The following is a 26387-nucleotide window of genomic DNA, read 5'->3' as shown; positions in this document are numbered from 1 at the left end:
TTAAAACTTTTTTTTTAAAGCGCCCCCATCCCCCCTGCTCGTGCGCAGTGGTGAACACATACGTAGTTCACGCTCACATATGTAAATGGTGTTCGCACCACACATGTGGGGTAGTGCCGCGAACGTCAGAGCGAGAGCAATAATTCTAGCACTAGGCAATTTTAACGCGTGACATGTGTTAGATATTTATTTACTCATCTTTCACAAAAAAATTGGGGCATATATTTTATTTTATTTTTTTCAAAACAATTGCGTCTGAAAAATAGCTGCGCAAAAAACGTGTGACATAAAAAATTGCAATGAACTCCATTTTATTCTCTACGGCCTCTGCTAATATAATATATAATATGTTTGGGGGTTCTAAGTAATTTTCTAGCAAAAAATACTGCTTTTTACTTGTAATGAAAGAATGTCAGAAAAAGGGCTGGTCAGTAAGTGAATAAATTCTAGTGCGTTTGTGCCCCCCTCTCTGGCAGCTATACTATGCAGAGCAACACAAAGCTGCATTTATTTCTTTTTATCTTACATGTATATGACAGTTAGAGCTACAGACATCCAATATGTTATTTGGTCTTTTTTTTTTTAAACTATATAGTATTTGTTCTTAAAGCGGAGTCCCCCCCCCCCCCCCCCCCCCCCCAGCAAAAAAATTCTGCATCTACACTATACTATACAGATATACTGTAGCTGCTGACGTTTAATATTAGGACACTTACCTGTCCTGGAATCCAGCGATATTAGTGGTGAGGGAAGTCGGCAGTGAAGCCTTTCGGGTTCACAGCTGGTTCCCTACTGCGCATGCGTGAAGCGTGCTGCACTTTCTGAATGGCCTGGCTGCAGGGGAAGGAGGAGGGGAGCTTCTGAGTGATCTCACTGTGGCAAGATCTCTTGGAACCCGCTCCCTCCCCCCGTAAGGTGCCAAATGTGGCACCGAAGGGGGAGGAGGTAGATACGCGGAGCTTCCACTTTTGGGTGGAACTCTGCTTTAATAAGCAACATAACCAAATTGATATGTAATAAACCAATGTAAAGCCATATAATAAATGCTTGCAAATACACAGATACAGGGGAAATCCTCTTTAATCTTGTAGTGGCAATATAGTCTTAGGCCCCCTTCACACAGGTCAGATCCGGTTTGCTCAGCAAGGGATTAGTCTGCTGAGCAGAGCAGCCGGACGACAGGTCGGTGTCTGCTTATGACACAGCCCTCTCTGCTCTATGGGTAGCCGGATGCTGTCTATTTACACTCGACTGCCCCAATCTGGCCAGAAAGAGTGGAATAGAGCCCCCTTCTGTTTGTTTTAGCTGGATTGGATCAGAGGTAGGAAGTGTAAATGGACACAAGTCTGACTGCCCTTAGAGGAAAATGGAGGGTCCGATCAGGTCCACCTGAAAATCGGACAAGCGGTCCCGATTGGATGGCAAGTGTAAAAGGGGTCTGAAGGTATTCCTCCCTTTCTATGCCAAATAGCTGCATCAACTAACATCATATTAAATGGGTTCAGAATAAAAAATAAATAAAACATAATATTTACCACTGCAACAGGATCATTGCTTCTTGTTGCTGCAATACTGAATATTTTAACATGTGTATTAGTTTCCAAAGCCTTTGCAAATTCCTTTAAGGTGGGAATAGGGATATTCTGAAAAAACAAAAAACAAAACAAAAAAAAGGTAAGATGCAATGCTCAGATAATCAAAGTAATAATTTTGTGGTGAAATATTAATTAGAAAAAAATACTGCATTCAGATAGGGAAGTAGTAAATACATTTAATGACAGAATTTTGAATATACATTTCTATTTTAAACCATACAGACCAAGGTGTCCAGTACAAATGACAGTTTTTGGGATAAACCATAAGGCTCGGTTCACACTGGGGCGACTTGGGATCCGACTTGTACGCCCTCAAGTCGCCCCAAGTCGCCCCAGAAATAGTTTCAATGGGAGTGAACGCTAGCGTCTTAATAGACGCTACTGAAGTCGCTCCGACTTCAGAGCGTACTCCCTGTACTACTTTGATCCGACTTTGATCCGACTTCAGCCTATTGACTATCATTGAAGTCGGATCAAAGTCGGATCGCCGTCTCGCATGATCCGACTTCGGCATGCGACTTGTGCTCAGATGATCTTGAGGGGGAACTCCGCGCCAAATTTTAAATAAAAATCCGGCATGGGTTCCCCCTCCAGGGGCATACCAGGCCCTTGGGTCTGGTATGGACCTTGAGGGGAACCCCCTACGCCGAAAAAACGGCGTGGGGGGGTCCCCCAATCCATACCAGACCCTTATCCGAGCACGCAGCCCGGACGGACAGGAATGGGAGTGGGGGACGAGCGAGCGCCCCCCCCCCCATCCTGAACCGTACCAGGCCGCATGCCCTCAACATGGGGGGGGTTGGTGCCTTGGGGGAGGGGGGCGCGCTGCGGCCCCCCCACCCCAAAGCACCCTATCCCCATGTTGATGAGGACAAGGGCCTCTTTCCGACAACCCTGGCCGTTGGTTGTCGGGGTCTGCGGGCGGAGGGCTTATCGGAATCCGGGAGCCCCCTTTAATAAGAGGGCTCCCAGATCCCGGCCCCCCACCCTATGTGAATGAGTATGGGGTACATCGAACCCCTACCCATTCACCTAGGGAAAGTGTCAATTTAAAAAAAACACTACACAGATGTTTAAAGTAATTTATTAGACAGCTCCGGGGGTCTTCTTCCGACTTCGGGGGTCTCTCCGGTTCTTCTCCGCGCTCTCCGGGTCTTCTGCCGGGCTCCTCCGCTATTTTCTGCTCTTTTGCCGCTCTTTTGCTATAGCGGAGGAGCCCGGTCTGCTGCCTTCTTCTCTTCGGGGGTCTCTCCGGTTCTTCTCCGCGCTCTCCGGATCTTCTGCCGGGCTCCTCCGCTATTTTCTGCTCTTTTGCTATAGCGAAGGAGCCCGGTCTTCAATCTTCTGCCCTCTTCTCCTGATGTTGACACGACGCTCTCTGGGGCTGGAATGCACTCTGAGCGCTCCGCTCTGACTTATATAGGTGGTGACCACGCCCCCTTATGCCGTCACAGTCCCTGGGCATGCTGGGACTGTGACGTTTTAGGGGGCGTGGTCATCACCCAATGACCACGCCCCCTTATTTAGTCATAGTCCCAGCATGCCCAGGGACTGTGACGGCATAAGGGGGCGGGGTCACCGCCTATATAAGTCAGAGCAGAGCGCACAGAGAGCATTCTAGCCGGAGAGAGCGTCGTGTCAACATCAGAAGAAGAGAAGAGGGCAGAAGACGGAAGACCGGGCTCCTCCGCTTTAGCAAAAGAGCGGCAGAAGAGAGCGGAGGAGCCCGGAGGAAGATCCGGAGAGCGTGGAGAAGAACCGGAGAGACCCCCGAAGTTGGAAGAAGACCCCCGGAGCTGTCTAATAAAATACTTTAAAAATCTATGTAGTGTTTGTTTTTAAATTGACACTTTTTCCCTAGGTGAATGGGTAGGGGTACGATGTACCCCATACTCATTCACATAGGGTGGGGGGCCGGGATCTGGGGGCCCCCTTATTAAAGGGGGCTCCCAGATTCCGATAAGCCCTCCACCCGCAGACCCCGACAACCAACGGCCAGGGTTGTCGGGAAGAGGCCCTTGTCCTCATCAACATGGGGACAAGGTGCTTTGGGGGGGGGGCCCGCAACGCGCCCCCTCCCCCAAGGCACCAACCCCCCATGTTGAGGGCATGCGGCCTGGTACGGTTCAGGAGGGGGGGGGGCGCTCGCTCGTCCCCACTCCCATTCCTGTCCGGCCGGGCTGCGTGCTCGGATAAGGGTCTGGTATGGATTGGGGGGGACCCCCCACGCCGTCTTTTCGGCGTAGGGGGTTCCCCTCAAGGTCCATACCAGACCCAAGGGCCTGGTATGCTCCTGGAGGGGTAACCCATGCTGGTTTTTTATTTAAAATTTGGCGCAGAGTTCCCCCTGTCATGGAGGCAACTTCAAGTCGCCTTGTAATTTGCTGAAGTCGCGCTGAAGCTGCGTTGAAGTCGCGGTACAAAGTCGCGCTGAAGTCGTGTTGCCCCAGTGTGAACCGACCCTTACACTGAAAGGAGTGTTTACACAGTTATAAATCATGTAAATTAAATATATCTTCCTAAACTGTTGCTACAACTGCTTAAAGTACTAGTAAACATTTATTTTTAATTCATGCATGCTAAACATGGCACTAAAATCCGCAGTGTCTGCTGGAATCCAGTGGTGACATCACACCCTTAGTCATGTGACAGTATTTGGCCTTCCGATTAGCTGCTAGACCAGAGCATTGTCATAGGGGAGGAGGTCAAATGATCCCCTATACCTGGAAGTACCAGGTATTGACACAGCTACAATGGAGAAAGGAATGGGGGGGGGGGCTGGCAAGTTGAGTATAACGGCAAAATAATCAATGCCGCTTCAAGCTGGTCCACACTTGCCCAGGTACATATGCAGCTCACCACTGAGAGTACACTATAAATAGACAACAAATGATGGCATAATACAGCATATGATGCAAAGTTCTCTGTCATGCTATGATGGCGTACATAAAGGTAGCAACAGATCCCCCAACGCATTTCCCATTTAACTGCTGTAGAGAATGAGCACACAGGAAGTTCTATTCTGTGTTCCAGAATGGTGAATGCTGATAACTCTCTTCATGGTATGTTCAACAATCCACTACTGGTGGGCAGGACAAAAAGCAGGAGTAGGAGGGAGCAAGTCTCATGTACATGAAGTGCTGGGACTTGTAGAGTACAGGAGAGTACACAGGAACATGGATGGTCAGTTATTCATGATGTACGCAGCCACCATTTTAGTTGATTTAAGCAACAGAGGTTAGGCAGACCTTGGCAAAATAAAACATTTATATTGCAGATTTAGGGCCGGTTCACACCATGAATCATGCAGGAATGTACTGCGTGATTCACATGTGATCGGAGTTCAGTGCGATTTCAACCTAATCACTTGAATGGGGTGAAATCGCACCAACTACAGCAAAAATAGTGCATGTACTACTTTATAAAACGCACAGCAACCAGATTGCGTGGTACACACTGTTTGTGACCTGCGTTTGGGGTTTAACTGAGTGTAACATCGACAACCACTGCAACCACATGGGTTTGCCGCACTGCGTTCTGGTGTGAACTAGCCCTAGGTAATTCAAGCTGGCCATACATTATACAATTTTCTTATTCGATTTCCTTTAGATTTAACTTCAACTATGTAGTGCAAGGGCCTGCTTGATTGCATACAAATTAGAAGTGTTTAGGTTTGACCTCATAGTATATGGTTTTTGTAAATCTAAAGGAAAATTGTACAAGTGAATTGTATAATGTATGGCGAGTCTCAGACTCCTTACTATATTCCTTACTATATTATTACTATATTATTTAAAACAAAGTCCTAACATTAATTCCTAAACATGTTAATGCATCCAAAATATTACCTTTATGTTATTTAGATTAACTTCAGTTAATCGTGGGTCATTGTTTTTGATTCTTTTTAAACTCTCTTCCACATTGGTGGGATTTGGAGGTTCATCAAGGACAGGCAATAATGGCTCTGCTTTCACCACATCTAAAAAGTAGAAAATACACAAATTTATAAAAACAAGAACAATTAAAATATGTAAGAGATAAGCAGTTTGGTTTGTATATGGTGGAGAATACCCCGGCTATAATAGGAGACAGGGTTAACTACTAGGATTGAGTACTAGTTCTGTAGAATCACCTGGAATGTTGATTCAGAGTTAGACACACTATATGACTCTGAGGCTCCATTCACACTAGCGCGTTTTTTGATGCATTTTGCAGAAATGCACGGGAATTTTTTAACATGGGTTCCTATGGAACATGTTCACATCAATGCCTTTTTGTTTCTCTGCATTTTTGGAAAGGGTCAGGGACTTTTTTTCATGCAAAATGCAGCGTTTTGCATGTAATAGAATTCAATGGACAAGCATTAAAAACGCAAGTGCACCGTTTTTGCAGCGTTTTTGCAGCGTTTTTGCCGTTTTTTTTTTTTTGTTTTTTTTTTAAATTTTTTTTTTTTAGACTGTAAAAAAAAAAAAAAACAAAAAAAAACAAAAACGCAAATAGCGGCAAAAACGCCGCAAAAACGCTGCTCAAAAACATGGCAAGCATGAAAAAAAAACCTCCAAAAACGCTCAAAAGCAATATGTATAGGTGTGAATCGAGCCTTATTGTCCGATTTCCTTTAGAGCCCTTTCACACCGGGCCATCCATAGCGTCGGCGGTAAAAAGCCGCTATTTATAGCGGTGTTTTACCTTCGGATTAGCGGCGCATTTCGGCCGCTAGCGGGGCGCTTTTACCCTACGCTAGCAGCCGAGAAAGGGTTAAAACCGCCCGCAATAGCGGCGTTATGCCGGCGGTATCCCAGCGCTGCCCCATTGATTTCAATGGGGAGCAGCGGTGGAGGAGCGGTAAACACACCGCTCCTTCACCGCTCCACTTTTTTTCAGACAATGCTGCAGCTGTTTGAGGGCAGATTGCAGGCGCTATTTTTAATGCTATAGCGCTTGCAAAACGCCCTCGGTGTAAAAGGGTCTAAGGGCTCTTTCACACTGGGGCGGTTTGCAGGCGCTATTGCGCTAATAATAGCGCCTGCAAACCAACCCGAAAGTGCCGCTGCCTTGTATCCAGTGTGAAAGCCCTGAGGGCTTTCACACTGGAGCGGTGCGCTAGCAGGACAGGAAAAAAAGTCCTGCTAGCAGCATCTTCACCGTTCCTGCCCCTTGAAATCAATGGGACAGCGCAGCTTTACCGCCGGCAAAGCGCCTCTGCAGAGGCGCTTTGCGGTGGTTTTTAACCATTTCTCGCCGCTAGCGGGGGGTAAAACCACCCTGCTAGCGGCCGAATACCGACGTTAAATTGCCGCTTACAATAGCGGCGCTTTACCGCTGACGCGCCCCTGCCCCAGTGTGAAAGGGCCCTTAGATTTACCAAAACCATGTAGTATAAGGACCTGCCTGATTGCATACAAATTGAAACTATTAAGGTTTGACCTCATATTATATGGTTTTGGTAAATCTGAGGGAAAAAAAATCTACAGAAAATTGTATAGTGTGTATCGTCATTTAGGCTCCTTTCACACAGGCAACAGACTTATGGAGTAACATGTCCCATTTATAAATACATGCTACACTCAGAGAATAAACAGTACTTAGTTCACCTAGCCTTCTAATTTTGAAGGTTGAAACAAATGTGGATAGGTTTTCATCTAAGGCCCTTTTCACACCAGCAGACCGATTGGGTCCACCTGTACGTTTTTTAGACGGACGCGATCAGGCCACCCATTGTTCCCTATGGGGTGGCGGATATCAGTGGAAATGTGTTTGTTGACACCCGCCAGACATCCAATCCAACAAAATTTGCTGAAAACAGACTTATAGCGATACATTTGCCATCCGTCCATCGGGTCGGATGGATCCTACTGCCCCATAGATGAAAGCGGGCTCTGTCCTTGTCCGCTCTACATAGCGGAGCAGACGCAGACCTGTCATATGCCTGCTTAGCGGGGATCAGCGGAGAGATCCCTCGCTGAGCAGGCGGATTCTGCTCGGACGGATCCACCCCGTGTGAAAAGGGTCCAAGTGGGAGCATTCAAATGTTACTTGTAACAGTAACTGTAGAGTTATTTGGCAATGAAGAAAGATCAGAATATATGCTACTCACAGAACCCGAATGAGTGTAAGCCCCTGTTCACACCTGTGCGACTTGTCATGCCAATTGACAGTTCCAAATCGCATGACAAGTCCAACCCCATTGCCGGCAATGGAACCGTTCATATCGCAGCGATTATAAAAAAGGTCCCTGCGCTACTTTTTGCCGATTTCATTGCGACTTGCATAGACTTCTGTTAAACGAAGTCGCAAGCCACAATGAAATCTGCGGTGCAAATTGCACTAATGTGCGGCTTTCTAATCATGCTGAAGTAGTGCTATTTCTAAGCCGTATCGGTTTGAACAGGGGCTAATGGACAGACTGATTTAGGTATTGTCCCCCTAAGGCGCATGATGTCGGGCACCATGCATATGCACGTTTTACTGTATTTTGTCCATATTCACACTATTCGCATAGAGCTGCCCAATAGTTTCACTTGGTTGCCCTACGTGAGGTAAAGTAGCTTTTGCAACTTTTTGTGCTCTGACATTTAACTGCATGTTTTGGTGCATTGGTCGCATTAAAAATGCATGTCTGTTGCTGCATTTGGGGTGCCATTAGCAATGAATGGCACTGCAAACATGACGTAATCAGCGCTGTGTTGCCTGCTAAGTATACATGTTGTAAAGTCCCATCAGACATATTCTAAAATTAATGATCTCTGAGCAACCAAGCCTAATCTCTAGTTCCAAATTTTTAATCATCAGTAAATGTACACAAGGCTTTACTACTTACTTGGAAATCCTTGAACATCATAGCCATTGCTGGTGTTATTTGGCAGCAGATTGGGCATTCCAAGGATTGCTAAAATATATAAACAAATGTGTATTAAGACTTCACATTATGACTTTGCCATAAATGAACTGTCTACTAAAATAGTTGGGCCTGTACAAATCAATCAGTTTTAAATTTCATATAAAAATACATCTGCAATGCGGCTCGTATTTTACCTTACAGTGGAACTGTAGTCAGAAAATTAATTCCTGTTTAAAATCCAATAATACACTGTCACACTGCTCTGCACATGATCAGCTGCTCTCCATTTTTAGGCACTTTCAGGCACTGTCGAATTTAACCGCTTCAGCCACGGAAGATTTTACCCCCTTCCTGACCAGAGCGTTTTTTTGCGATTCGGCACTGCGTCGCTTTAACTGACAATTGCGCGGTCGTGCGACGTGGCTCCCAAACAAAATTGACGTCCTTTTTTTCCCACAAATAGAGCTTTCTTTTGGTGGTATTTGATCGCCTCTGCGATTTTTATTTTTTGCGCTATAAACAAAATAAGAGCGACAATTTTGAAAAAAAACGCATTATTTTTTACATTTGCTATAATAAATATCCCCCAAAAATATATAAAAAAACATTTTTTTTCCTCAGTTTAGGCTGATACGTATTCTTCTACATATTTTTGGTAAAAAAAGAAAAAAAAAAAATCGCAATAAGCGTTTATTGATTGGTTTGCGCAAAAGTTATAGCGTTTACTAAATAGGGGATAGTTTTATGGCATTTTTATTAATAATTATTTTTTTTACTAGTAATGGCGGCGATCAGCGATTTTTATTGTGACTGCGACGTTATGGCGGACATTTTTGGGACCATTGTCATTTATACAGCGATCAGTGCGATTAAAAATGCACTGATTACTGTGTAAATGACACTGGCAGTGAAGGGGTTAACCACTATGGGGGTGGGGAGGGGTTAAGTGTGTCCTAGGGGCGTGATTACTAACTGTAGGGGGATGGGCTAGCAGTGTCATTATTCTGATCACAGCTCCCGATGACAGGGAGCAGTGATCAGTGACACTTGTCACTAGGCAGAACAGGGAGATGCCGTTTACATCAGCATCTCCCCGTTCGTCCTCTCCATGAGCCGATCGCGGGTATGCCCGCGGCGATCGAGTCCACGGGACCTGCGACCCGACTCACGGAGCTCCCGGCCAGCGCGCACGCAATGGCACGGCGGGGAATTCAAATGGACGTACAGGTACGCCCATTTGCCCAGCTGTGCCATTCTGCTGACGTACATCGGCGTGCGCCGGTCGGGAACCGGTTAAAGAGGTTGATCTGCTGACAGCCTTAAAGCGGAATTAAACCCTCCTATACTTTACAGCCAAAGAAGCTGCTTCTGTTTGATCTGCAACTGCCATGGTGCTGCACATGTGATCAGTTTCGACACCATTTGATGGTTTGACAGCTCGGCTGAGGACACATGCAAATGTTACATTTAGCACATATTTTTTATTAAATCAATGAATTGAGTCCTGTTTTATGGTTTTCTGCTGTTTAGGGGCTCTGGGCTTCAGCAAAATGGCAGCTTCCAGCAAGAAGAAACTGAAGCAATGCTCGAGACATTTTACAGCACACACTCATTTTTGTAGCAGAATTATTAATGTGGAATGCATGTTCCTTGCTAAAGAACATTATTTTTTTTATCAAGTTGTTCTGGGTAAAGTTACGCTTGAATATAATAAAAGCCCCACTCTTGGCTTAATTTATCATGATACACTTTGGTAAAGGCAGATATACTCACCTAAGTACCCCTGACCAGGTCCCTTACCCGCCACTAGTTCCAGTGTGAGGGACTGCTGATCCAATACTGGCAGTTATCTAACTGGAAGTGTCCACAACCCACATACAGTAAGTAGGACCCTTCCAGGGACTAAACAGAAGAGGAGAAGACCTGGGCCAGCGATGTCACACGATCACAGCTTCAAGTAGGTTAAAATGCAGCTTTTATTTTTATTTATTTTTTTCCTAAAATGATAAGTTAAAGAGGAACTGCAGTCTGCTCACATAATTTGAAATAAAAACATCTTTGCCATTCTGAAGCTTCCCTCCAACCACTTTGTATATTATTTTACATATACTGTGATTCTGTACTTGCCAAATATGCTGCAAAAATCTCTCTCCACTGAGTCTGGCTGCATCCATTTTAACTGTGGGCAGCTTCCTTGATTTACACAGATGCACACCTCCACCTCTGCAGCTCTCATTGGCCCTCTTATGACTCATCCCCCCTCCCTCCCTGGCAAACTGTCACGAGTGAGAGAGAGTGAGCTGTGCATGATGTCATAAGCCTAGGCTCTTTTTTCCCCAGACAAGAAACAGGAAGTGGGCTGTAAAAAGTATTTACTGGCAGAAAAAAAAGTTTTACTATCCAAAGTTAAAACAACAAGGGCAGAAGATTTAATAGATGGAAAGTTGAAAAAAATCACTGAAGGTCCTCGTGAAAGGTATAATATATATATTTTGGATTTTTTTTAATGTATGGGGTTGGGGGGCTGTAGACAAAGCAGGTATCCACCTTAAAAGCCTTACTACTTTACCATTTATATATATATATATATATATATATATATATATATATATATATATATATATATATATATATATATATATAGTTAAGTAGTAAGGCTTTTAAGGTGGATCTTTCAGGAAAATACAATATCTGCTTTGTCTACAGAACCCCAAAAATAAAAAAAAACGAAAATTTACAAAATACAGCGATTTGAGGGGAACTAAAAGACTTACCATGGACCAAGGGTAGACCCAGTTCAAGGAGGTACTGACGATATCACTGTGCCTCACTACTTCTGGGAAAGCCGGCTGCTTGAAATCCTGTGATTTTGAGCACTCAGCTTTCCTGGAAGGGGGCAACGATGTCATGGGCACCTTGAGGAAGTGCAGGTGGGGGCAGTTAACAAGGCAGACCTTGACATTTTATAAAAGTTCCACCTTAAGTATTAAAAAAACAAATGCAATCACATTCATTCAATCTAGATGGAAAGGAGGAAAGGTAACAGCGCTCTCTGCAGGGACAACTCAATCCATACACCGGGTCCACTCACAGGTGCCGAGGCTCGATGTGTCCCAACACACTCCAATGCAACAGTAGTAAGAAGAGCCGGCAGAACTGTAATCCTTGAAGTGTAGTTCACTCTGATGTACCAATAAACGACACTTCAAGGATTACAGTTCTGACGGCTCTTCTTACCACCATTCAATCTAGATGCATTTACCAAGCCGTAAAGTCTAGTTCAGAAGTATTAACCATTCATGAGCTATTTTGCCTTTTAAATGCTAACCTGCAAGGTCACATAGTTCTGTGTCTGTGGCACTGCTCAATGCCTCTTCCAGCTCCGGATCAAGTGACAACTTCTCCTCAGTATGGAAATCTTTGGGCTTTTGTTTAGGAATAAATAATTTTCCTAAAAAAAATAAAATAAATATAAATACATTTTGATATGAAAGGTCAACAATTCCAACAAAAAAAATCGTGCAGAGTTTTTGTTCTGTAGATGGCACAATGATGATTATCTGTATATCCTGCACAAAATGACATGCATTCCTTTTGCAGCTGTGCGGCGGTGCCATTATATCTTACTGGCACTACAATACACCTTGCTAATAATACGTGGAAAATTGTGCACCAAAACACATGGTGTGCTACACTTAAAGAACTACTATGGTCAAAAACAAAAAAACCTGTATGTGATATAAAGCTGTAACCTGTTAAATATGTCACTAGTTGTTTTTCAAATAACAGTAAGGCTGTTCACATACTTACCTTTTCCCCCTGCAGCTGCCGACCGGCTCACGCTGATATACGTCGGCAGAAGGGCACGTACAGGCAGATTAACGTACCTGTATGTTGCCCTTTAACCACTTCCCGCCCGCCCTATAGCGGATTGACGTCCGGGAAGTGGTTCTGTTATCCTGACTGGACGTCATATGACGTCCAGCAGGATAACATGCCGCAGCGCGCCCCCGGGGGCGCGGTGTGTCAGTCTGACACACCGCTACACTGATCTTGGTAAAAAGCCTCCGGCGGAGGCTCTTTACCACGTGATCAGCCGTGTCCAATCACGGCTGATCACGCTGTCAATAGGAAGAGCCGTTGATCGGCTCTTCCTCACTCGCGTCTGACAGACGCAAGTAGAGGAGAGCCGATCAGCGGCTCTCCTGGCAGGGGGGGTCTGCGCTGATTGTTTATCAGCGCAGCCCCCCCGCAGATCACCACACTGGACCACCAGGGATCGCCACTAGGACCACCAGGGAAGGGGCAACATGTGGATGGCCAGGTATGTACCCCATGGCCATCCACATGTGCCCAGTGTGCCAAATCTGTGCCAATCAGTGCCCACAAATGGGCACTGATTGGCACAATTATGTTGCAGTGATGCCCAGCAATGCCACCCTTAGGGGCATCACTGCAAACAAGTAATGCCATCAGTGCCACCCATCAGTGTCCATTCATGCCACCTGTCAGTGCCCATCCGTGCCCATCAGTGCCCATCTATCAGTGCCCATCCGTGCCCATCTGTGCCAACTATCAGTGCCACCCATAAGTAACCATCAATGCCACCTACGAGTGCCCAATGCCACCTATGAGTGCCCATCAGTGCCGCCTATAAGTGCCCATCCGTGCCACCTATGAGTGCCCATCAGTGCCACCTATGAGTGCCCATCAGTGCCGCATACCAGTGCCACCTATCAGTGCCCATCAGTGCCACCTCATCGGTGCCCATCATCAGTGCCACCTCATCGGTGCCCATCAGTGCCGCCGTATCAGTGCCCGTCAGTGCAGACATATCAGTGCCCGTCATTGAAGAAGAAAACGTACTTATTGACAAAAAGTTTTAACAGAAACAAAGAAAAACTTGTTTTTTTTCAAAATTTTCGGTCTTTTTTTTATTTGTTGCGCAAAAAATAAAAACCGCAAAGGTGATCAAATACCACCAAAAGAAAGCTCTATTTGTGGGAACAAAATGATAAAAAATTTGTTTGGGTACAGTGTAGCATGACCGCGCAATTGTCATTCAAATTGCGACAGCGCTGAAAGCTGAAAATTGGGCTGGGCGGGAAGGTGTCTAAGTGTCTGGTATTGAAGTGGTTAAGAACCGGTTTGCGGGTGCGTGCCTGCCGTGCCCTTCGCGAGTGTGATCACGGGTCCCGCATGCTCTATGTCCGCGGGGATACCCGCGATTGTCAAATGCTGATGTAAACAAGCATTTCCCTGTTCTGCCTAGTGACACTGACACTGATAACCGCGCCCTGTAATCGGGAGCGGTGATGAGTGTCGTGTCACACACAGCCCCTCCCCCCACAGTTGGAATCACTCCCTAGGACACACTTAACCCCTACAGCGCCACCTAGTGGTTAACCCCTTCACTGCCAGTCACATTTACACAGGAATCAATGCATTTTTATAGCACTGATTGCTGTATAAATGTGAATGGTCCCAAAATAGCACCAAAAGTGTCTGATCTGTCCGCCATAATGTCGCAGTCACAATAAAAATCGCTGATCACCGCCATTACTAGTAAAAAAATAAATAAATTAGTAATAAAAATGCCATAAATCTATCCCCTATTTTGCAGACGCTATAACTTTTGCGCAAACCAATCAAACGCTTCTTGCTATTTTTTTTTTACCAAAAATATGTAGACGAATACGTATCGGCCTAAACTGAGGGAAAAAAATGTTTTTTTTATATAAATTTTTTGGGGATATTATAGCAAAAAGTAAAAAATAATGCATTTTTTTCAAAATTGTCGCTATTTTTTTGTTTATAGCGCAAAAAATAAAAACCGCAGAGGTGATCAAATACCACCAAAAGAAAGCTCTATTTGTGGAAAAAAAAATGACGTCAATCTTGTTTGGGAGCCACGTTGCACGACCGCGCAATTGTCAGTTAAAGCCACGCAGTGCCGAATCGCAAAAAACGCTCTGGTCTTTTGCCAGCCAAATGGTCTGGGGCTTAAGTGGTTAATTTCCTGTAATCAGGAGACAACTGTGCTTCCTCTGAATGCCTCCGTTGTCCCCTTTTGCGTGGTGCCGCTCTGTATAGACTACGTGTCGTACTGACATCATCGGGGATTTGCTCTTTCATCTCAGGCATCACGTCCCGGCAAGGCTCCTCCTACTCCCCTTTACAATTGCCCTGTCATGCTCCACCCACTCCCGCCTATGTCCTGCCCACTCCTTCCTATCTTTACTGAGCTTGTTCTAGTCTGCTTGGCTTCTAGCTTCTACATATAACAGGAGATAACATGAGAAAAGCACACAGTGTGTGAGTGTGCAGATTTAGCAGCAGGTAATACATTTCAATACTATTATTAACCACTTGCCGACCGGCTCCTGTACATATACGTCGGCACTTTAAAGATGGATATCTCGGTAATGGCAGCAGCTGCTGCCACAACCGAGGTATCCATCTCTTCAGCAGCCAGTCGTGTTTATGATAATGGTGGTGTCTGCGGCGGATTCGCCGCCAGATCACCGTTATCGGCTCCCGCGCCCTCCACCACTTACCGGAACCGTCGGCAGCGGCGGAGGTAATCGGGACCTGTCCGTGGCTGGGTATGGAGATGAGTGAGGGGAAGATGGCCCCCACCTGTCTCCATAGCATGGCGGAAGCGACGTCATAACGTCACTTCTGCCCATACGTCTAAAAGAGCATTTTTTCAAAATGACAATTTTTTTTTTTTTTGCATTTTAGTCCAAATATGAGATCTGAGTACTTTTTGACCCCAGATCTCATATTTAAGAGGTCCTGTCATGCTCTTTTCTATTACAAGGGATGTTTACATTCCTTGTAATAGGAATAAAAGTGACCCAAATTTTTTTTTTTTTTAAACTGTGAAAAAATAAATAAAATGAAGTAAAATAAATAAGAATAAAAAATGTTTTTTTTTTTTTTTAAAGCGCCCTGTCCCGACGAGCTTGCGCGCAGAAGCGAACGCATACGTGAGTAGCGCCTGCATATGAAAATGGTGGTCAAACCACACATGTGAGGTATCGCCGCAAACGTTAGAGCGAGAGCAATAATTCTAGCTCTAGACCTCCTCTGTAACGCAAAACATGCAACCTGTACAATTTTTTAACTGTCGCCTATGGAAGTTTTTAGGGGTAAAAGTTGGACACAAGTGGGCGCAATTTTGAAGTGTGACATGTTGGGTATCAATTTACTTGGCATAACATTATCTTTTACATTATAAAAAAAAAAATTGGGCTAACTTTACTGTTGTCTTATTTTTTTATTCAAAAAAGTAATTCTTTTCCAAAAAAAGTGCGCTTGTAAGACCGCTGCGCAAATACGTTGTTAAAAAAATGTATTGCAATGACGGCCATTTTATTCTCTAGAGTGTTAGAAAAAAAAAACAATATATAATGTTTGGGGGTTCTAAGTAATTTTCTAGCAAAAAAAAACTGTTTTAAACTTGTAAACACCAAAATCTCAAAACGAGGCTGGTCCTTATTTAAATAAAAAAAATGATTCTAACTCTCACTGAGAGCAATTCTTCAGTTGCACTGGCAGTCACATACCTTGGATTGTGCCGATTCGGTTTTACACACACCCCCAGCTATTGATTGACAGATGGGTGTGTGGTTGTAAAATAGACTGGGCGTGATACAAGGCATAAGGACTCATGGGAAATGTAGTTCCCTGTCAGTGAAAAGAAATCACATGCTAGCTCTGCTGAACTCCTTCCACCATCATTAGGTGGTATTTTTTTGACTTATATTGAATTTTTGGATTTTTATCAAATTTATTTGAATAAAATGCTCTTGGAGTAAAAATCTAAAGATGGTTTTCCATTTAAGATACATTAATAATTTAGTTTCTTCAGCGTGAAATGGAGCTTAGTTGTGTAGTATGAGGCTGTTTATTCTGCAATATTTATATTTTTGGTAAACTCATTCAGCTCTGCAAGCTGAGATAATATGCGATGCATTCACACAATTTCACAGTAACCATGAGATAAAACAAAGTTCAGGAATATTCCTTTATCCCATTGTTTTGCATATCTATGTACACTACAAACTGTATGATTTAGTTCTGACATCGCTGTTTTACTAACCTGACAGCTCATTATTCTAAATAGAATCTTTATTATTTGCAAACAAAGTAAAGGTTTCCTAACTACCAGCAAGAATAAGTCCTTAATTTAAAGAGCACCTGTCATTTCAGATCCATCATGGCAGCGCCCACTAGCGGGAATCCACTCACCTGCTGTCACCACGTCCCTCACCTTGTTGTGTCACTGCCGCATCAACAGCCGTCCCATTAAAATGTATGGGGCTGTTGATGAGACAACAGCGTGTCAGAGGAGGAACTGCTGCGGGACAGAGATGACAGTTTCTCTTTAAAAATTATGATTTAAATCAACCTTTTTACTAGTGATTTAAAATCGACGATTTTCAATCAAATCCACCCTGAATGGAGTACATCATTTGAGAACACAAACTGTTCGCTCAGACCATTCTTACCAGAGGGATGATAAATCTAAACCGCTTTATTACACAATATTGAAAACTTCCACTAATGAGCATTTCTAGTTATCAGTCCATTCAAAATGCATGAGCTATAAGGTTCCTCAAAAGCCCCTTTCACACGAGCAGACCGATAGGGTCCGCCTGTCAGTTTTTCAGGCAAACGTGATCAGTCCTTCCATTCTCCTCTATGGAGCAGTGGGTGTAAACAAACATGTGTCCATTCACACTCGCCGACATCCAATCTGATCCGCTAAAACAGACATCTAGGGGATTGAATGGCAGTCAGGTGTAAACGGACAAGCGATCCGTTTACATCGGATCGCCCATAGAGGAGATTGGGCTGCGTCTTTGTCCACTCTGCATGAGCGGAAACACAGCCCAGCCATCCGGAGATCAGCAGACAGAGCCCCCGCTAAGAACGCAGACTCCTATCGGAGCCCGCCCCTTTCACACAGGTGTCATTCGTTAAGTCACTTTTTTTTAAAGAACAAATGGATTTAGTTTACATCAGTTTATGTTAGTTTTCTTCAGTTTTCATTTCAGTTTACATCAGTCTACATCTGTTTTTGCATCAATTTTTACATATTTGTTGCAGAGACCAATCAGAGGGGTCAAAAGTATAAGCAAAAAAGTTTTTTTGCCTAAAAACAGACAAACGGAACAGATGTAAACGAATGGCAACTGTTTACATCTGTTCTGTTTCAACAGATCTGGACGTAGTCTTGTCCGTTTAAAAACAACAGACGAACAGGCACGGATGGTAAACGGATGATCAACCAGTCATGTGTTGGTCCACAGAAATACATTGCTGTCCATTTTTCATTCGTCAACAGATGGATGAAAAACGGACAGATGGTCTGACCGCGTGAAAGGGGGCTAGAGCAAAAAAAATATATATATTATATATTGCTGAATGTTTTGGCATTTTTGCAGTGCCGAAACAATTGTGTATTTTGATGCACCATAGCACATTGAATGGATAATAAAGTCCACCATATGTACTAATGCCTGTGCAGTGTATTACCATGATAGTGCAATCATGCAATATCAGAAAACTTTTAAATATTTTTTACTTTTAATTATTTTTAGATTTTACTATAAAATAATTTTAAATTTTGTTTTAAATGAAAACTGCTGTCAGCACAAACATATAAGCATCATATTTTTATTACACCATGCTCCAAATTAAATCCAAGCAGCATCAAGGAAGTCAAATCGCAGACTGAACTGAACATGCCTTCAGCTTTTAAATATTTGTATGGTATGCATGGCTGTTTATACCGCTGTAATATATACGTTGTATATAATAAACATACAATCTAAATAGAAGGCTGAGCCTCCTTTAGAGACTGGGGCTGAGTGCAAAAGAAGGAAGCAGCAGTCCTCAAATCCGAATATAAGACATAACAAGGTTCATATATTTACTAAGGCCCCTTTCACACTTGTGTGACTTGTCCTGCGACTGCAAAGTCGCATGACAAGTTCTTCCCCATGATTTCCAATGATAACCATTCATATCTGTGCGACTTCAAGTTGTGCCGACTTCAAAGTAGTCCCTGTACTACTTTGGTCCGAATTTCATGCGAGTTAAAGTCCATAGGCCTCAAGTTTACACAGGCATTCCCGTCAAAATCGTGGCAAATTTGTGCGACTTAAGTCGCGGCAGTGTGAAAGGGGCCTAAGCAGTTTGTCATTTTAGTCAATGCTCTTCCAGATATTCCTTCCTATTCTACATCATCAGCTGTGTCCAGTGCTAGGAATGTGAAATCTCAGACTGACAGATGTGTGTTCTGACATTCAGTAAAATGTATTGGTGGCATTATTACTGACCAGACAAAAAAGACTCCTGAGAGAAAAAAGTCATCTAACAAGGCTGCCAATCCTAGATTTCATCCCAACAGCATAGAGTCTAATGCCGCGTACACACGAGCGGACTTTCCGGCAAACTTTTCCGATGTACCGGAGTCCGCCGGACAATTCGATCGTGTGTGGGCTCCAGCGGACTTTTTTTTCTCAAAAGTTTGCCGGACTTAGATTTGAAACATGTTTCAAATCTATCCGACAGACTTTAGTCCGGTCGAAAAGTCCGCTCGTCTGTATGCTAGTCCGACGGAAAAAAAGCCACGCTAGGGCAGCTATTGGCTACGAACTTCCTTGTTTTAGTCCGGTCGTACGCCATCACGTACGAATTCGTCAGACTTTGGTTGATTATGTGTAGGCAAGTCCATTCATTCAGAAAGTCCGTCGTAAAGTCCGTTGAAAAGTCCGCTGGGCAAAGTATGCCACAAAGTCCGCTCGTGTGTACGCGGCATAAGAAAGCCAGTTATTAATGAGGGCTCATTTAGACCACAATCCCTTTGTTCAGTTTTACATGTGTATTTACATGCATTTGTAGTGTGTCTGCAGAGTGTTTTTTTGCATGAAGGATTTTTTATTTTTTTATTTTAATAAATTATATTTACATGGGGATTGCACTGCATCCCTATATGAGTGGAAAAAAATGCAGAATGCTGTACTTTTTTTTTTTAGGGCTTTTTTACACCACAATCTCTTTGTTCAGGGTGCAGTCCCACATGCACGTTCACATTCATTTGTAATTTGTTTTTGGTGCATTTTGGCAATATTAAGAATATTTTTGTTCTTTTTACTGAGTTTTATTCACATAAGTTTGTAGTATGTTCATGTGCATCCTGGTACTTTTACCTGAGAAAAAAAAAATATTGTGTTTGATTGCATTTTGTATAAACAAGCCCTTAAACACAATAAAAGCACCACAATGTTATAAACTAGGCTCAAAGCAGGCACTGTGGAAAAAGCGACGTACACGTACGTTGTTGCCTACTTCCAGGTTTTAGGGCGCGTGCATGTGCGCCCCCTGGAATGGCTTCCACTGTGATTGTACACAGCAGGAACCTGTCAGAAAGTCCCAGCCAATGATTAATGACCAGGACTTGCTGTTCTGTGTACTTTCACAGCCAAGAGCTCTGTGTTGACAGTCAACACAGAGCTCTGTACACATGGAACAGTCTCTGTTTTTCTAATACCTGCAAAGCAGGGATGATGAACTTAGAGATCGGTTAGTAAAAGCAGCACACTTTACACACATTGTTAGGCACATATTTAACCCTTTGGTCATCCTAGATGTTAACCCCTTTCTAGCCAGTGCCACACTATTACAGTCCCATTACAAGTTGTTGATGGAAGTATAAAAAAAAAAAAAAATTAAAGTATATACACACACACACACACACCACAGTTTGTAGGCGCTATAACTTTCACACAATTTTTTTTCTGTTTCAATATGTTTGTTGAATTTTTGGATAAACAAGAGACTCATAAATAAGCTTGTTGATCGCCCACGCAGGGGCTAGAAATGTGTAAAAATTACCAATGATCAATATTGTTCTCAAATATCCTATAACATAGTGAAAATAGGTGATGGTATCAAAAAATGATTTTGGGCATAATAACCCACCAAGGTGACCTTTTGATCACACAGGATGCCTTGCAAGAGCAAATATCTACCCATGGGGTCCGCTATTTCCGTAGAGCAGTTGAATGGGAGATTACGCCAAAACGCCATTAGTACCCCTCTATGTTTATCTGAGGCAGAGGCCGTATAAAACACTGGATAATGGGGAGGACAGATACCTGGGAGATGAGGATTGTGAGAACCTGGTTTCCTGCAGACAGAATACATCTATGGATTGAAATTTTAAGTGGCGGAAGACTTTTGATTGTTTGACGGGAGAATTAAACCCATGGATATTTTGTGAGAATAGTTTCAATGCGTTGCGAGCCATCATGGGGGAGAGAAAGAAATTGTATTATCATAGAAATTTGCACAGGCCAGATACCTGCCCTGATCTCCTGATGAGCTTCTCTGAGTCCATGAGGGAGAGGGAAGAGAGTGTGGGAGAAGAGAAAGAAAGAGAGGGAAGAGAGATGAGAAGAAATTGTGTTTAATACACATAATCACCACACAAGGTGAGCATCGCATCCTAACTGTAGGATACTCGAGGGGTTGCTCTACCACCAACCACATGGCTTTAAATTGCATGAAATATAACCGCTCCTGGAGAGAGGGCTAAAAGAAAAAAACAAAAAAAACAAAAAGCACACCTCAAAAATTCAGAACACTATACCAAAATAGACATAAAAATGAATGCAACACAATTTAACATCTCTGGTCAGGCGTCCTCAGTCAGGGAACACCTGAGGGAGGTCGATAGTAAAAGGTCCCCAGCCCCAAACATACTTAATATGACGTTCCATCAGAACTGAGGTGTATGGCTTTAACTGTCGCCGCTTTTGTACTGTAGAGGGTGCCAGGTCCGTGAAGAGCTGGTACTTGTGCCCTTGGAAGCATAATTCAGGCTTGTCGCATGCTGCTTTAAGGGGGGTCTCCTTGGTTTCGAAAGTACGTGAACTTGATGATAATGTCCCCGGGGGGGGGGGGGGGCATGGTTTTAAAACGAGCCAGCAGGTCTGCATCTCTCAATGCTGGTGGTGGATATGGCTACTGGGTCTCATGCAGGCTCTCTGTGTCTGAGCAGGCATCCGGCTCACCTGATAGTGGCGGGGGCGAGGACTCCATGTCAGAGGCCGGTGTCTCCAGGGGGATGTCTGGTGGGAAGGCCGTGGAGTACTTGTGAGTGGCGTGCTTTGCGATGGAGCTCCGTGCCTGTTCTGTGCCCCATCCGATCCGCGGGGGGTACAGGGGATCCTATGCTCACAGAAGCCGGGATGAGAAGCTCTCCAGGCGGCTTTATTTCAGCCAATGTGGTCAGTAGCAGAGGAGCGGTATTACCTCACGGCCATCTTCGTGCGCTGCTCACGAGCGCCCTCCTCACACAATTTTTTTTTAATCAAAAACATGTAGCAGAATACATTTTGGCCAAAATCTATGAAGATTTTTTTTTTTTTTTTAATGAATGTGTTTTATAGCAGAAAGTAAAAAGGGTTATTATTTATTTTTATTTTTTTGTAATTTTCCGTCTTTTAGATCGCAAACAATAAAAAAAAAAAAAATCTTGTGGTAATCAAATACCTCCAAAAGAAAGCTTTATTTTTGTGAAAAAAATTCTATATATTTCGTTTAGGTACAGTGTTGCACAACCACCCAAATGCCAGTTAAAGTAATGCAGTGTTGCATAGCAAAACAAGGTTTGGTCATGAAGGGGGTCAAATCTTCAAGAGCTGAAGTGAATAGAATTAAATTTTCTTGCATGTGCATTTATACTAACAAAAAAAAATTCTCCTGCAGTGGGAACCCCTGCACTGCAAGGGGTAGTACTTACCTTACAGGCGCTCCAGCAGGCTCCCTCTATCTGTGTGACCAGGTTGTTGTAGCCTCCTATCTAAGGTGCTCCCAGGCATGGCTGCATGCTTGTCCCCCCTCCCCCCCCCCTCCCCCCCACATACAATGCAGGGTTAATGGCCCTGCATTATACGTGATGACATCGAGGCCAGAGCTACGGGGAGAAGAGGAAAGAGCTGGAGCCAGCTGGAACAGAAAATAGGGCAAGTCATACAGACTTCTCAACCCCCCCAAAACAAAATGAGCATTTAAACCCTTGCAGTGCAGGGGGACCCACTTCAAGGATATGTTTGTGAGCCAATCTGGAGTGCAGCTTTAAATCTTGCTGTGATATCACTTTTGCATACAATGAGAGCAGACTGAAAAACAGGAACCTGCTATTGTAGGCAAACTCCAATATGTAAACACCGCTCAGTTTTCCATTGTTTAAAACACATGCAGATATTCTCACATGTATCAAATTGTTGGCCATTATACATGTGCTTTGCCTTTGAACAGTCCGGGTCTATTATTCAGCTGGTTTTGTTGCACATAGGAACTCAATACAGTCCTGGGTCTCATCTAATTTACCTCTGGATCTGTAAACCATTCAGTAACACAAAGCAGACATTCTTGCCTGCTCTTTCCCATACAGTAAATAAATGAAAATGTACAACTAAGGCATAAAATATAACCAGCTACCCATGGTAGGTGGTTTATAGAAATTATCACTAATATAAATATCTTCATTCAAAGAACTCACAGTTTATTATATTTTTTATAAGTCTACAGCATAGGACACATTAAAGGGGTATTTATAACAAATTCATAGAGCTAATTGTTCTGTGAAACTACAGGTACTGTACATTTGTTCGACTGTTATTAGATATGTTATTTCCTCTCCAGGTCAAATGTTATACATTTGTTAAAAATAAAGAGTATCAGGAAAATATTGCATTATGGCTATTAGATGGAGTGGACAATTATATCATCATCTCCATTTAGTGGACATAATGTAGTATTTTCCGATTCACTCTATTCTGTATGAAGAACAACATTTGACCGGGAGGGAAAATAGCCTAGTAACACTTGATTTTGCCCCATTCATATGTAATGAGTATACACGCAGTTTCACTGGACAAATAGCTCCATGACATTTTTTATATTAACACCTGTAAGTGTGACTGACCAGTAACTAAAGAAATGAGCTATATGGCAAATACAGGGAAGTCCACAAGAAAAACAACAAGAGGCATGAACAAGATGAAAAGTATGAGAAATCTAAACAAATCAAGCTGTATGAGACAACTTCTGATTGGTTGATATGTTATGGCATGTCAAAGGTTTGTACTTGTTTCAATAACCTATAGTTATAAGGAAGCAGGAGAAATCTAATCAACCTAATCTGAATAAGGCATTAGCTCTTAGCAACTAATGGAATAATGTTTCAATGATCAGTGGACAGAAACTTGAATGGTTGACAGTGGCTTAGTGGGGTTGGCAGTTCTGCTGAGCAGCACTGTGGTCATTGGGTACTCCGGAGTCCTTCCATACATGCTGGTAGGCCAATTGTCTCCTATCCACACTGACCCCAGTATGTGTATGCACGCAAACTAGGGGCCGTAGATTGTAAGCTCCTTGCGGGCAGGGGCTGATATGAATGTACACTTTATATAAAGAGCCACGTAAACTTTCTGCGCTATACAAGTACCTGTAATAAACACACACAGTCTATACATCCAATAATATAGCACTACTCTTTCTGGCAGGCAGCAACAATACTTTGTGGACTTTCAAGAAGTCTGCAGAGCAATCTAAGACATCACTTTTCATCATGTTATTTTAATCCACCAATGCAAACATATGATTGAAATAACTGGAATGACATCATCCAACTCGTGTTTATTGTTCTGAAGGGTTTGGACTTGTAGTATATTACACAATGTTCACACAAACACTCCCAAAACCTCACCTAAACCACCAACCAGAGTGAAATGAGAAGAGATGGAAATGCATCTCTGCTTTCATAAGTCTTATCTGCATCACAAACCAAAATCATTTGGACACCACGATCAACAATCTTTAGCATAATGTAGAAGCAATTCCTTTACTTAAATGTATTTATTTTTTAATTTGTTTTTTTAATCACAGCTCGGCCCTAGAAAGCCTTACATACATGTCATGCCCCATGCACAGTGGGCGTTTAGCCCCGATGCATGAGACTCCAGCGTTCAGGGGTGTGTGTGTGTGTGTGTGTGTGTGTGTGTGTGTGTGTGTGTGTGTGTGTGTGTGTGTGTGTGTGTGTGTGTGTGTGTGTGTGTGTGTGTGTGTGTGTGTGTGTGTGTGTGTGTGTGTGTGTGTGTGGGGGGGGGGGGGGGGGGGGGGGGGGGGACAGGTGCACCATCCAGCCCCACTTCTGGCAGCCTGTAAAAGTCTATGGAATACTCACCGCTGCTGCAGCTGGACGATGTACTAATGTTTAGAGCAGTATGCAACCTGGGATGAATGCCCAGAACACACAAGCAGTTTGCATTTCGGGCATTCGTTCCTCAGCTCATACTGTCCTAAACATTAATAGCACCTGACGGAATGTTCCACAGCAGCTGTCATCAGCCTCTTATAGACTTATACAGGTTGTTAGCAGCAGGGCTGGACAATACACTTGTGGCCTCTGCCTGCACCTATACACCGGAGTCTCATGCACTGAGGCCAAACACAGTGTGCATGAGACCTTAAAGTAGAGCTCCACTTGTTTGCACCCTCCACTGTTGGTACCAGGTTTTGACATGTACCAACTCCAAACTTCCAGATAGCCGTGGCAATCTACGACGTTGTCTGGCTTCTCCTCCTTCCCCCCACAGACTTCTGGGACACACACAGGTCCCTGAAGACTGCGGGATCATCCGCGCAAGCGCAGTAGGAAACCAGCTGTGAAGCCAGAAGGCTTTACTGCCGGTTTACCTTACCTAAGATGCTCAGTGACTGCATCCGAAGCCGATTGAAGAATTGGCTTGGGTGCTGACATCCCAGAATCCCTGGACAGGTAAGTGTCCTTATATTAAAAGTCAGCAGCTACAATATTTGGAGCTGTGGACTGAATTTTTTTGGGGAGAGACTGGAGCTCCTCTTTTAAGACTCAATTCACACTATGAACCGCATGTGAATCGCACTGTATTCCTGTTCAATTCACATGGTGCTGGCAAAACGCACTGTGTTTGAGACCTGGTTTGGGGTGTCGTTAACATTGCACCGACACCCACTGCGGATCGTAAGGGCAGTGAGATTTGAATGCAGTGTGAGAAATGTGCACAGATTGCAGTGTCTTGATCCTGCTAGTAACAAATTTTTTGTTCTAGGGTGACAACGTTCACTCACTGTCATGCATAGTCTATAAGGATGCAGCGTTGTCATTCAAGGACAGGCACTATGCTAGGACTAGCACACCTCTTCTTCTCCATAACAAGTAAGCTGGATAATCAGGAGTTTACAGATGTAAGCTAAGCTGGGTAATAACAATTTCTGAGATCACACCAGCAGAAGACACAGGACAGCACTGGAGTTTTGGAAGAATTAACAGGTATTTTTTGGAGCGAGAGAGTCTTCACCGCACAGGTGTAGATGCAAACCAGGTGTAAACCAAATGATTGTCTCCGAGAGTAAAGAGCCCCAGGTGCTGGCTAATGCTGAATCATGCTGAAGGTATACGAGAAAGTCCGGACAGCCGCACACCGGGAAAATATTATCCAAAAGTCTTTCTTGCAAAATCAGGATCATACAGTATACAGGATACCATGGCAAAAAAAAGTACAGGCAATCAGCTAACGCGTTTCGCACTTATGCTAAGTGCTTACTCCTGAGTAAGCACTTAGCATAAGTGCGAAACGCGTTAGCTAATTGCCTGTACTTTTTTTGCCACGGTATCCTGTATGATCTTGCTTTTACAATAAAGACTTTTGGATAATATTTTCCCGGTGTGCGGCTGTCCGGACTTTCTCATATACCTTCATGTATTTTTTGGACTTCTCAAACAGACTGATATGATTTAACAGACCACAAGGGAGCAAATAAGAGAAGTTAAAGTGTTACTAAACACACAACAGTAAAATGCTTGTTGTACTCACTATGGAACT

At 43.6% G+C, this 26387-nt stretch overlaps 1 protein-coding gene and 1 long non-coding RNA gene across 4 annotated transcripts in view; one reads left to right on the top strand and one right to left on the bottom strand.

The window, feature by feature from the left end:
* LOC141131438 (tropomodulin-3-like) overlaps window positions 1-26387 on the bottom strand; it is a 104913-nt gene that overhangs the window by 12743 nt on the left and 65783 nt on the right. For both annotated transcript variants that reach the window (XM_073618716.1, XM_073618717.1), the window contains 4 exons: window positions 11765-11887; window positions 8416-8484; window positions 5444-5574; window positions 1536-1643 (listed from right to left, as the gene is read on the bottom strand). In XM_073618716.1, coding sequence (XP_073474817.1) covers window positions 1536-1643; window positions 5444-5574; window positions 8416-8484; window positions 11765-11887 — 431 coding nt within the window. The remainder of the gene's footprint in view (window positions 1-1535; window positions 1644-5443; window positions 5575-8415; window positions 8485-11764; window positions 11888-26387) is intronic.
* LOC141131439 (uncharacterized) overlaps window positions 1-26387 on the top strand; it is an 83695-nt gene that overhangs the window by 26205 nt on the left and 31103 nt on the right. The window lies entirely within an intron of this gene.

This window comes from Aquarana catesbeiana, linkage group LG03 (assembly GCF_042186555.1).
Source record: "Aquarana catesbeiana isolate 2022-GZ linkage group LG03, ASM4218655v1, whole genome shotgun sequence".
NCBI classification, from domain to species: domain Eukaryota; kingdom Metazoa; phylum Chordata; class Amphibia; order Anura; family Ranidae; genus Aquarana; species Aquarana catesbeiana.
This window is presented reverse-complemented; position numbering and strand designations above follow the sequence as displayed.